Source organism: Euleptes europaea, chromosome 3 (genome assembly GCF_029931775.1).
Source record: "Euleptes europaea isolate rEulEur1 chromosome 3, rEulEur1.hap1, whole genome shotgun sequence".
Lineage (NCBI taxonomy): Eukaryota > Metazoa > Chordata > Lepidosauria > Squamata > Sphaerodactylidae > Euleptes > Euleptes europaea.
Window position 1 is genome coordinate 63676573 of NC_079314.1, and position 14155 is coordinate 63690727.

Sequence of the window (14155 nt, forward strand, 5' to 3'; positions counted from 1 at the left end):
AAACCTCCCGCCGGAGCAGAGGACCAACCAGGTAAGCCTAGATGAAGGTGACACTAGCTGGAAGGGCTACTGCTTTAAATGGGATACCTACTATTCACAATGTGTAACTTATGCTGAAAGAGTCTGTTACGACTTTCTGTGATGGTGAACAATTATTTCCCCCAGCTACATTTAGTTAGGAAGCTAGCTCCCTATTTGCAGACTCCCAGTCTAGCCATGTTAGTTCATGCTTCAGGAACCTCAAGGCTTAGTTTACTGTAGCAGGGTTGATGTGGGCTGCCTTTGAAGCCAATCCAGAAACTACAGCTGGTAGAAAACGTGGCAACTCATTTTTAGGGGCTAGCAAGTGGAACCCTGTTACGCCTATTCTGAGGTCCATTCATCATCATCATCATCAAGTTAATATCCCGCCTTTCACCCCAGTAGGGACCTAAAGCTACTTACATCATTCTCCTCTCTTGCATGTTATCCTCACAACAACCCTGTGAAGTAGGTTAGTATGTGACCCACCCAAAGTCACCCAGCAAGCTTCTATGGCAAAGTGGGGATTGGAAACCAGCTCTCTCAGACCCTAGTTCAGCACTCTAAACACTACGCCATACTGGCTCTGTAACAAGCTGCTGATTTGTTTCCAGGTCTAGTTGAGGGGTTGGTGTCCATGTCCTGAGGCCCAGATACTTAAAAGAACATCTTTTCCTACAACAACTTTGTTGTTCCCAATAATGTCTGTTGTTAGTACCCGCTTTGTCTAAGGTGCATTCTGCAACAGTCCAAGCTCAAGATTTTTCAATGTTTGCCCTATGTGTGTGAGACTACTGCTGTTAAAAAATTTTTTTGGTAAAATTCGGATTCGGCAAAATTCGGCCTGTTTTTATTCGGGAAATGCCAAAGTCTGAACTCCCTTGCTTCGGGTCCGTGCAATTCGGCATGAGGTCCGGAGTTCGGAGGAAAATTCGGCCGAATAAAGCTATTAAAATTACAACTGCACCTTTCCGTGGTTCTGGGGGGGGGCATTTTTGGGGGTAGAGGTCACAAACATTCAGCGTAGCTTCAAAGGACCCTTCTTGCAATAATCCCCAAGTTTTGTAAAGATTGGATCAGCGGGGGCTGAGATATGGGCCCCAAAAGGGGTCCCCCTACTTAATGTGCATTTGCAATTAGCAGAGCTTGCCGCCCACTCAAAGCTCCCAGCCCCGACAAACAGCTGAGCTGCGGGGAGCAAGGGTGGGGCTGGTGCGAAGAAGTTTGCAAACCATGCAAAGCAACCCAACCATGCAAACCATCACGTTTACAACCATGCAAAGCAACACCTGACGCCTGGGAGTTTGCAGACCATGGAAAGGGACAGAAAAAGTTTGCAAACCATGCAAAGCAATACCTTTGCAACCATGCAAAGCAACACCTGACGCCTGGGAGTTTGCAAACCATGGAAAGGGACAGAGGCATGCTAGCTAAGCATCAGGAGCAGGAGGGGGTGGAATTTCCCCTTTTGCATCGGACTCGGGACCAGGCAAATGCATTCTTTAAGTCACAATTTGAAAACAATTTTTGAGCAAGCATCAAAATAGACCTAACCGATCTTATGAATGAGGGAAAACCTGAGGACACACAACTGAAGCCCCCCATCAAACCAGGGAGAGAGAGACTTGAGGGGGCACCCCCCCCAGACAGAACAGGCGAAAGCCCCCTTTGGCTTCCCCCCCACCCACAGAAACTGCTCCCTCCCCACACAGACTCTGCTTCCCCCCCCCCACACACACACAGGAGAAAAAATATAGATTAAAGCCCCAAAAGGGGTCTTACTGTGGATGTCTTCTGTTCCATCAGGAGGGACTGGGAGGACTGGATAATCCAATACGATTCCATTTAAGCACGGGAGGTTTTGCCTTGGATTTGCCGCACTCGAGATGCACACAGGATTGGCTGATCCCATTCATCCCAATAGGGAAAAGGGGGGGACCCCATATCTCAGGACCTCCTGACCTAATGTTTACAAAACTTGGGGGTCTTGCAAGAAGGGTCCTTTGAAGCTCCGCTGAAAGTTTGTGGTCTCTACCCCAAAACTGTGCCCCCTGCAGCCACGGAAAGGAGCGAATGTGTGCTTTAAATGGAATAAAAATGCACATTAAGGGAAGGACCCCTTTCAGGCCCCATATCTCGGGATCCCCTGACCCAATGTTTACAAAACATGGGGGGGACTCACAAGAAGGGTCCTTTGAAGCTCCGCTGAAAGTTTGGGGTCCCTACCCCCAAAAATGCGCCCCCTGCAGCCACGGAAAGGAGCGAATGTGTGCTTTAAATGGAATAAAAATGCACATTAAGGGGAGGACCCCTTTGGGGCCCCACATCTCGGGACCCCCTGACCCAATGTTTACAAAACTTGGGGGGTCTCGCAAGAAGGGTCCTTTGAAGCTCCACTGAACGTTTGGGGTCTCTACCCAAAAAAAATGTGCCCCCTGCAGCCACGGAAAGAGCGAATTTTATTGTACACTGGTTTGTGGTGTTTTGGTAAGTCCTAATAAAAGCTGTTACATGGCTTTGATTTGGGGATGTGCTATGGATCAACATGATTGCCTTGTTCTCTTGTGAAAATGTTACATTTAATCCCAGCTTCAGGTAATTCAATCTCTTTGAGTTCCAGGACAGATCCAGTTCCAGGAATCTGTCCTTAGCCCATTTTTGGGGTTTGAGTGGTAAAGCATCCCTTTGCAATTTGGCGCTTCCAGGAGGAAACCTGGCACTGATGTAAGCATGTCGTGTGTAGCTGCCACTCCAAGCAATTGTTCACCAGTTCCAGCAACCTGGCAACCCTACCTTCTACATATGTTTGACTCTCTTCCCTATCCTATTCCAGGCTCCTCTTTTCCCCAGGAGCAGTATTTAATGGGGTATTTTGGACTACAGCAGGAGGGGGAAGTAGGGAACTTCCATTCTCTGGGTAGAAATCCCTTCCATCCAGATAACTCTCCAATGGATCCAAGCCAGTATGGGTAACCAAAGGTGATCATATTATTTCTCATTTTAGATTCAAATCCTTTATGCTTAAGAGTGGCTCAGAACGATTATGGATGGAAACAAGCTTCCCTTAATAACACTTTTGCGAGTTGGCAAGTCAATAAATAACACAAATGTCAGTTTGTTTATTAGTCAGAACAACTCATCAGGACTAAAACAGCATAAGCTGTCACCTGATGACAAATTTTGACGTTCTTGAGAAGCTGGTCATAAATTGTTTATGAGTGATCACATTATTTGGAAATTTGTCTTATAGAAAAACTTCTTGCTTTCCCCCCTGCCAACAATGCTTCATTTAAAGACGGATTAATTTTAGTTTGGCTATATCTTCAGGGATGTCCATCAGATCAGATGCAGCCAGTTCATACAAGGCTATCCGGATAGTAGCCAATAGACCTTGCATCTCTCTTCTTTTGGGCCACTCATAGATTGAATAATACATCTCCATAAACATTAAAATACCTGACTTGGTCATGTTTATATACATTGTTGTTGGCATGGAAAAGTAAAGCAAACAACTGCAGGCTAAGCAAGGTAAGAACATAGGAATATAAGAAGAGTCTTACTGGAGCAATCCAGTTGCCAATCCAGTTTAGCATCCTGTTTCACACAGTGGCCAACCTTGGAAGGTCATAGAGGACTGTAGATGGAGGCTCATCACAGCTAGTAGTAATTGGTAGACTTCTGCTCCATGGATGTCCAATTCCCTGCTTTGTGCCTTATAGTAGGTATCTTTTTTTATGTCTTACAATAGGATAAGAAACTGCTGCTCCCTTGTGAGTCTTAAACTGCAGATTGAACTCTCCACAGCAGCAAATATGTTAGTCTTTCTTCATGAGATAGTGCTTAATAATTTTTGTTGCCATTTGCAGCATTTTTTCTAGCTCTCGGATAGCCTTTTTGAACTGTTATGGTCAGAACCGTATATGGTTTCTAAATGCAATTGTGCTCTAGATCTGCATTTTTCCCAGTTTACATTTTTACCCCACCATTTTTCATGGAGCTCAAGACAGCATACTTCTCTTCATCCTGTGAGATAGGCTAGACTAAAATAGAGTGACTGTTAAACAAGGTCACCTTGATGACCATCACAGTTTAGTGTGGATTTGAACCCAGGTCTTTCTGATTCTAATCAGCATGAAAAGCTGTCACTGGAACAGAGACATTTTATTGCTGGGATTCACCAAGATTTCAGAGCTAAGTTTTAAGGTAAGTTATCAAATTTTACGACTGGGTCTGATGCTGTAGACACACATATAACAACAGAACCATCATTAAATTATTAAAATAAAATGTGAAAGAGAAAGAAGGGTGGAAAGTGACCAGCCCCATGCTGAACCAAACTAATGAAGTACAAGAAGGTATAGAGATATTCCCACTGTGAGTCCTGCTGTCCCCTCCCCTCCCCTTACCTGTTAGCTGAGTGAAGAGTTTACTTACAGGAACCTCTGAGGCCACTAGGCACCATGTGGGATGTTGTTCCCATGAGTCCTGGACACCGTATAGAACCATACAAAATATAATTCTTGGTTCCTGGTACCCTAGTGTATGGTCAAATGGTATCTGAGGTGTGATGGACCCCTCACTATGAACCTTCCTCATTACACCTCCAGGAAGTTGGTTGGGAAAGGAAAGCAGCATAAATGGAGATGGGGAGATCTGACAGGAAATCCAAGTCTAGTATTAACAAGGCCTGAACCTCAAAAGAGCTCAAAGGGAAGCCCTTAAATTCATTATTTTGGTTCTTTCCAAAGAGAAACTTGGTGCCACTACTAAGAGGCAGGACACATAATGTGCGTGTGGTTCAGAGGACTCGAGCTTCTGCTCCCCAAAATTGCAGGAGGTGTGTGCTGGTGATTGGGGATTCCCTACTTTTGGGATCCTAGAGGGTTTTTTGGCCAGGGATCCTAGAGGGTATTTTGTGGCCATCTTCTGGGCATGATTCATTTGTTTTGTTTGATATATATATATATATATATATATATATATATATATATATATATATATATATATATATATATATATATATATATATTCGATATTGTAGACCTTTATGTTCAAAAACAAAAAAAAATACATTTCTATCAATATTATAAATGTAAATAACATTTATAATATTGATAGAAATGTATTTTTTAACATAAAGGTCCACTTGTATTGTTTTTCTTTCTTGCATTTTCTTAAGTTTATAATTTTAAAAATGCCTGGGCTAGTTGTTAGATTTCTCTGAACAGCTATAATGGAAACGGGCTCTGGAGGTGGAAGCTAAAATTGGGAGTTACCTACATTATTTCCAGCATAATTAGAAATTAGAGACTGATTCAGTGATTGCGTCTAATTAACAATCTTTGAGAAAGTACATTATGTAACATCTTTCTGCTCCATAATCTGCATACTTTGAACACTGATGCAAGCAAGCTTTCCAGCACAAAATTAAGGACTTTCTTGCAAAACTAACACTATGTAATTGATGGAATGAACCTTAGGTTTGTTTGATAATTGGGGATGCAGCTGTAATACTAATGAGATGCCAATTTTTTTTTCAATATATAAATGTGTGTGTTGTCAAAAGTTGCATAATTGCCTGCCAGAGCTGAGAAATTCTGTGTCTGAAAAATCAGTGACCAATAAGAATTCTATGAACGTAAACTCCAGTTTGGGAAACTTGAATAAACATTGTATGTTTGCATGTACTTTCTTGAGAGTTTTACATATATCAAGAGAAAGAGGGGGAGGGGGAGATGTGTAATGCCATTATTTCGAAATCTGGAATTATGTAAAAGTGGAAGGGCCTCAGGAAGGAGAAGACGATTCAGAGAGGCATGGATATTATAGTAAATAAAGAATTTTGACCCTCTGATCATGGAAATCCCCACCAAGGCTTTGATAATTTTCTGTTTTAACATCTAAGAACACTGTTTTAGATTTTCAGTGTAATTATGAAGACAAACTTGCTTTTTGTTACAAAAGGCACTTTGCAAGGTAAATGCTTCATTTGTACTCTGAGCATTCTCATTAAACATTTACCGTGCAAAGCTGTATTTTTTACACATAATTGTGGATAAGCAGCTCATTCCTGAAGCAGAGGGCGAAGCTCCTTAGGAGCTGGTGTGACCCCTTACCGGCATGGGCGGGTGTTTCCAGGGTGTTCCCGGTGGCAGAGCTGCCTTTGGGCAGCTTCCTAACCCCATTCACTCCAGGAACGTCCCCCTTGAGGAGCAGTGTGGCTGTGCCACCTTTTTTGGTGGCACAGCCTCGCTTCGTGCAATGAGGCATTTCTTCTTCTTTTTTTTTCTTCTTTTTTTGTGTCCACAGGAATGGGCTCTTAGGGTCATTCCACCACATAAGCCATAGTACAGTCTAGCTACTACAAATTCCCTGCTGTGGTCTGTAGGCAATAACTGTGTATTGTATCTTATTGCAAAGAGGAAATGAGGAAGATCCCCTTTGTAGCATTAAAACCACAGCCAATCTGGACATCTACAAACCTTGGTGTAAATAATGATATTTATCACTTTAGCACTGTGATAGCACCATTTTGAATAAGAGTTTAAATTTGACTTAATCTGGAGTACAGATGAACTTTTTGTATTGCCAGAAAATCTGAATTATTTACAGGGCAGATAGTGTGTAGGAACAACAATTCCCCTATCCCTGCTCACAAACAAATTCTGATAACGGTGGACAGGAAGAAATAAGGTAGGTTCTATAGCAAGGTCATTTGTGCCAACTGTTACATCATTCTGTCTATGAAGTTGGCATGTACCTGGTCCTCAGATGAAAAAAGTGTTTCAGAACTGGGTGGGTGGGTGGGTGGGATACAAACACTTTCTAAGAACCAATATTTGGAGATGAAGGTATTTTCAGAATGTAAATTAGCTTAGGAACACCTAAGCACACGTTTTCTCTGCTAATGGGGCTGTGAGACCCTCATGAAGAAATATTATTTTGCGCCTTGTTCTTGGTACTGTCTTGTTTTAGCAGTGCTCAGCAAAGCAAATACGCTTACCATTAGTTAAACTATGGACTATTTTTGAAGAGAGCAATATAAATAGATAATTCTCTGTAAAACAGTTATGTACTGAGAACTGAGTAGCATAATCCATTGTAATAGCATTTCTAAAAGACAGTCTAATTTGACCCAGCAGGTTTTCATCTGCAATGTTTGCTTTTTTATTCGGCTATTGCAGTAGGCAGAGCTCAAGGTGTCTTCATTTTAGGATCATGTGTTCAGTTGTCTTAAACCTTGTAGTGTTTTCTTACATTGGGCTGAATTTCCATTAGGTAGCCTCTTCAGAACGCAATCTGGTTTTTATACTTCTCTGTACACTATGCATGTGTGTGGTTTACATGAGGTTTCTATGCTATTCTTTTACTCTTTAAATGATATGTAATAGGTTTAAGAATAAATTGATCAGACTTCCATATCAAACAGTGGGAAGTTATCACTGACCTTGGATAGAACATGGAGACCATTGCATTAACTTAATGCATTCAGACATCTTGGTTTGTCAGATGAATAAGATGAAGCAACAAAATGTAGCATGCTCTCTTGACTAAAACCAGCATTAAATCATTAGTTGGCATCTTGGTTTGTGGGTAAAAGAACAAACTGTAGTTTCTCATTTTATCCAGTTTGGATAAAATGACAAACTACAGTTTGTTTGAAATATGGAAGTGTTCAATTTCCAAGATGTGCAGAAGGGGGCAGGGACATGGAGGGGAACAACTGAGTTTGAGAATAGTGCTCATTCCTGTAATAACAAATCATGGTTGTTTGTTACATCTGGATGCACTACTGTCTTAAACATGGATAATTTGGTATCCTTTTAGGCACATACATTGGTGAAAATATTTAGAGTTGGAGTCTTGATCAGCCTGAAATGTGAGCACAGCTCTATTATAATTAAACTTGTTACCCTTCATGAAAATTAATAGCTTTGATCCATGGAAGATTTTTGTTAACTGAAAGGATGGAAAAAATTGTTGATTCCCACCTTGCACCGCAGACCTTCAACTCCCCTCTCTATAGGGTTGCCATGTCGCTTGGATATGAGTGGATTGAATGGTAAAAGGCCTGTTGTAATGCAGCGCTTCCGGATGTAAAATGGAAGTGATGCAGTTGCGTCGGCGTGGCAGTACATGCGCAATCCCTGCCCTAGCTCTGCCGCAAAAGCCTCCCACCAGAGGAGAGGGGGAACTGGAAAGCCTACCTCTCTATTCTCTGTGCCTCAGGAGCGTCATTTTAGGGGTTGTTTGGGCTGAAGTGGGAGGGAGAAGGCCAACATGAATCCACTTCATCAAATTTACAGAAGAATCCAAGCCATAGTATATATCCAGCAACCAAAATTATCAAGTGTTCATTGTTAACTAATCAAATTATATTCAAGGAATTCAGCACCTGCTTAATCAAGCTACAAAATATTGAATTAAGTATAGGCCACTTCAACTTCAGTGATGAGATTGTGAAGAGGAGAAAAAGAGATTGCTTGCATACACATGGTTCCTGAGAAATTAAATCATGAGTATTAGCAAGAGATATTCTTTGGAGGGAGTTTGTGTCCATTTGCATAGAATATTAAGTTTCTCACTTTTGTAGTCTGCTGTAATAATGAAGAATGGTAAATAACTGCAGGAATCTGAGCTTCAATATGTAGCCTTTTAGAATGATTAAAAAATGCAACCTAAAAGAGATATAAACTTAAAATGAGAAAATTGTCCTCAAATGTCCATGTAGTTCTTAGAAACTGTGTAGAGCCATCAGGACCTCCAATATAAAATCATGTAGTACTCAGCTTTACAGCATGACCTCCTAATCAAGATGCAAAAAGTCTCTCCTCTGGCCCTCAAGGATGCCCTGGCTGATGAATATCCATAAGAAATGCCCAAATAGTATCCATACCAGGGACTTTAATTCAGGCCTTTTAAAACTAAATATCTCATATTCTAGTTGAGACAGTAAGAAGTTATTTAAACCTAAACTACAAACATGTGAAGAACGTCTTTTTTATAATCTTGTAACTGTGTTCTGAACCTTAAGAATTGTGTTCTTTTCTTTTTAGTTGAACGATCTTATGTAGCAATGGTACGAAGGTAGAAATTGCATTTATTGTATATAGCCAAAGGCCAATCAGAGAAAAAGAGCATAAAACATATGCCATAAGTAATGACACTAAAATAACTGAATCTAAACTAACTCATTGGAATGTTTCACCCGTTGTATACAACATTTGCTCATATTTTCTTAGTTGACAGAACAAACACTCTGTATGATATGAGCTGGTCAGTATGCGAGAGAAGAAAGATCGGATTGTCCGCTTCCAAGGAGGAGTTTTAGTAACAGAACAGTAGGTGCTCAATGTTCATTCCTGCCAATTCCTTCAGAGTCAGCCACAGACAGGGGCCACTCATCCCTGGTTGATCTGCCTATGTGGCTTTCAGCCCTGATCCTGTGGTGACTCAGGCTCACAGGCAGAGATTGACCCGTGCTGGGCTGCCAGCCTTGCCTCCCTCTGAGCCCACCTTCTCTGGCGTTCCATGGGCTCTGGCAACCCTAGAGGTTAGGCTGGTGGCTGCAGTGCTTCTGTTGTGAGGCTGGGGGCATGGTGTACTTTCAGCCTGCGATTCCCCTTCTTCACTAGATGGAGTCTCTACCTTGTCTGGTAGGTCTTCCTGTGGCCTCCAAGGGCTGGGGCTTCCTCCATCTCTTCCTTATGACACCATCAGTGAAGTCCACGGTTGCTACACAGAGGCAAGCAATGGCAAGCCACTTCTGTTAATCGCTTCCTTGAAAACCCTATGGGATTGCTGTAAGTCAGCTGCAACTTGATGGCACTTTCCACTACCACCAACAATAAAAAATAGCAAAAATGCTTACTAACAGCTATGTAAAAGCTCTGGCAAACAATGCTGCCTTACAACATTCTTCCAAAATCTGAAGTGAGAGTGCACAATAAGATACTGTTCTGGGGTGCAGCATTGTTTGCTGATCTGTAATAACCATTTAGGAACTTTTTGGCTTATTCTTGACTGTTGTAGGAAACTGTCGATAGCTGAAGTTTGCCTTGGTGCAGGAGTCTACAACAGGTACTTCATGAGCAGCCACAGCTGACAGGCTGCTGCAGAGTAGCTTGTATATCCCTCAGAAGACCTATTCAAGGTAGCTTAAAAAACCAGCGTTGATTTCATATGATTTTGCTCTGTGCTGCTTTGCTGATTGCTTCATTCCTGGTGATCTTACTAGTCTATATTCTAAGACAGAACAAATTCAGTAACATTTTGGGGAAAAGGCACTCGGCTTCTTTTTCATTACTCAGAAACAGCTCTGGCTAAAGAAAGGTTTGTCGACCCCTGACTTAGTATTTGGAAACAATAGATATTCATTGCATACCTACAGTGGGGTTCCCTTGATACTTCCCCCACATATACACACACCAAGCTTGTGAAATTTCTCTGAATTATATCATTTATACTTAGGGAAATAGGACTCTTCAGCAGTGTTCTCATATATACAAAAGTTCTGCTGATTCTAGGTCTTGCATCAGATATCTTACAATGACATCATTTCCTGTAAGCAGAAGAAAAAGTGTCTACTAAATGAGTTCCATGAAAGGATGTGCACCTCTTGCATAAACTAAATATATGTTTAAGGCAGTATATCTACAAAAGGGGAAGTCGGGCCGCAAAGTTCTTGTGTTCTGTATTTGGAAACAGATCAAGCCCAATATATTTATTCAGTACTTGGTCTCCGGCAATGCCATCCTGTTTTATTAAAGTTTGAATATATAAAAATGAAACAGTTATGTAGTGTTACATTTTCAGTAGTTAGGTTAAGTATTGCTAAAACCAATATTTATGCTGTCATTTAGCAGCTAAATATAGGATTAGTAAGAATTGTAAATTTCTTAGCCTATATACGTGGTGCCAGCTACATTATCTGCAGGCAAATCTGCCCAGAGAGTAAGTGTAATCTGACTAGCACATGCAAAACCAGGATGGATTCAGAAGATAAAATACTTTCATCTGTAACATAATTTGACTGGAATGAGTTCTGACTGTTGTATAATAGGCAATGTAACATATGCATCCCCTGTGGAAAATGAAGTGAAAATTTGCTGATAATAGTTCTTTCACAAGAAAATGGTGTAGTATTAGCTTTTAATTTTATGTGTTGGAAAAGTTAGAGGGATGGGAATTTGATGAACAACAAATGTAACATTTCTCATATTTTGTTTTGTTCTATCTGGTGAGACCAATTTCAGATTTTTGGAAGGGAACTTTTTTTCCAATTGAAGAGAAACCACAGTTATTTGGATCCCACTTATCTGAGGATAGGCTCACACAAGCAGGCTCCTCCCATATGAATGACTCAGAAGTACATGGGAAGTCTAATTTGCCTCCATATCACAATTGTCTGCCCTGCTTATGGGCATGGTAATGGCAACTCAAAAAACAATCTAATTATGGCTCAGTGCACCTCCACATGTTCCATGGCTATAGCCCTTTTGCTCTCGCGGCATCTTTGAAGGCTTCCAGCTATTGTGAGCCACTCTCCTAAGTATCTGGATTCACAAGTTCCTTGCCTGGAAGGTTGTTCAGTCCCTGCCTTATTATATGTGGATGATCTAGTACTGCTTTCTAGGTCTCAAATTGGCCTGAAGAGAGCTATAAAAGCTTTTATGACCTACTGCAGTAACGAACTTCTACAGATAAATTGTGACAAATCTAAAATTATGATCTTTGCAAAATCTAAAAAGTCACCATCAAAAGGTGGACAATTGGCACACACTCGACGCAAGTGGTCAATTAATTTAGATGTCTGGGTATCGCCTTTAGATCAGTTTTATCGTGGTCTAAGCATATTCAGTATGTTAAACATAAAACTGAACTGTCATTGTTAGCACTTAATAAATTATTCTTTTTTTTTTAATCCAAGGTGCTCCATTTATACCAATACTGTTGAGAGCATATAGGGCACTAGTTCTACCTTGCATGTTATATGGCACTCAAATCTGGTTCTCAGATCCAGTTGAATTATTTGACAAGCTTCAGATTCCCCCCCCCCCCACAATAAAATCCTTGCCTTACCTCCCTGTATAGCATCTTCAGTTGTGCATTTGGAACTGGGTCTTCCAAAAATGTCTACTTTGATTAGGAAAGCCATAATCAGTTTTAAATATAGCCTACTTAATGCTGAGAGCGCTGTTGGTCCTGGTGGAATAAAATCATAGATTCTAAAATTGCGCAACTAGCTCCTTTGAGGTCAACCTCTTTGGTAGAGAAGGAAAGAGTGTTAATTAAGAAGCTTTTAAAACAAGTCTGGAAACTATCAGTCCAAGAAGCCAGATGGAAATGTTTCCACCTAATCTGGGAATCAAATACTTAGCCGAATTGGAATACCCATCCTATCTTTGTATGCTTATGATACCTAAATTAAGACAGTCATATGTGCTTGCATGCTGTAATACGCTACCTACAGGACAGAAGAAGGGGTGTCTTGCTGGGATTCCTCCAGAACAACATTTTTGTGATTACTCCTTGTCAATGGTTGATTCGTTATTGCAAGTTTTCTTTTATTGATCCAAACATACTGCTGCCAGGGAGAAATTTCCACAATTTGTATTTCAGTATATTGGCTGTGTTGAAATATTTTGATGTAAATCTCATGGTGAGCCATAACCTACTTATGTTGAATTTAAAAAGATTATGTTATAACCTATTAATGTTATAATATTTTATTTTAGGATGTGCTATTTGACTACAGGGAGAAATTTCTGGGAAAATGGCTCTTAAAATACTCAGCCACTTCTGATACCCATCAATTAAGATTGTTTCTGAGTGGCTTTTGTAAACCATGCACAATTGATGTGACAAAATTTTTCTTTTTTGTTGTTTTTCATTTTTAAATACTTTCTTAGTGTATGACGTTTGGGCAGTTAAACCTGAATAAAGTGAACATAAAGTGAAAGTTAACCTTGTAGATTTGTCATGCATTCAAGAGTTGGTACAAGTCTATGAAACTGTATTCAGTATGTTTGCTTCAGCATCATCACTCTCCACCATTGGTTCTCTCCATGGTATATGCAAGTTGTTTTAGATACCTCTATTTTAGACAAGCAAGTGAGAGGCTGTCTGGAATAGAATTGTCCCTTGAGAAAAGGTTAATCTCAGTTACCAGTACAATCTGTCTGTCAGTGGGTATTATTAGCTCACATTTTTTATAATATGCCATATGCATATTATTTCTTCTTACATCTTATTATTCCTGTGTTTGATTACTCTTTCAGGTCTCTCTCGGACTCTTGCATGCTCGTGCAACCCATATCCTCTGGCCACCAGAACGCTGGCAGAAATTGCCACCTAACCTCCCTCCGAAACGCCAGCCTCTTCAGAAGGAGCAAGAATGACCTATAAGTATAGGGTGGGAAATGAATGGTCAGTGCTAAAAAAAGGAATTGATGGCACATCTCTGCTAATCAAAGATCTGTTAAAATGTACAAATTTGCTACACACATTGTATTACTTGTAACCACAAATAGAGATTTTTCTTAATCACATTAAATGGAGTGTAACTTGTTTTGAAGCAATTGTGTCTTGATTTGAAATGTCTTTCCAAGCACTGTAAAATGCTTGAAATCCTCTGCCAACACTGGTACCTCTGTAGATATGAAATAAGAGCCTTTTTTTTTCCAGGAGATCCAATTTTCAGCAACATGACATATCTTAAAATTAATATTGAGTTGTGAAAATTGGAAGTCAGCTGTATAAGTTCATCATTATTGCTGAGATGGAATATGCGCTATAATGGTTTGAACCGCAGAATGATTGTTTGTATTGAACAAGTAGCATTTTTGCAACAGGAAACCTTTCTGTAAAATCAGTCATAAAAGAAAATGAAATAAAAATGCAGTTTTTATTAAATGTGTTTCCCTCCTTATATATTAGTGGTTTGGTAATCAAATTGAACATACGTTTGTGTTGCATTAATGTTTCATGTATATACTTCTGACATATCCAGTTGCTAATGGAATAGATTTCCAACTGAAATATAAGATCCACTGCAGCATTCCTGTAACAGCACTTTAATCAGTGTTAAGTATAATCATGGTTGATAATAATTGCTCCATTTCTTTGAGGGCTC

At 40.3% G+C, this 14155-nt stretch overlaps 1 protein-coding gene across 1 annotated transcript in view; it reads left to right on the top strand.

Annotated features, from left to right (window-relative positions):
• The window catches only part of IMMP2L (inner mitochondrial membrane peptidase subunit 2), a 595832-nt gene extending 582382 nt beyond the window's left edge, over positions 1–13450 (top strand). Inside the window, exon 5 of the mRNA XM_056846163.1 lies at positions 13302–13450. Coding sequence (XP_056702141.1) covers positions 13302–13421 — 120 coding nt within the window. The 3' untranslated portion in view covers positions 13422–13450. The remainder of the gene's footprint in view (positions 1–13301) is intronic.
• The last annotated feature ends 705 nt before the right edge of the window (positions 13451–14155 follow it).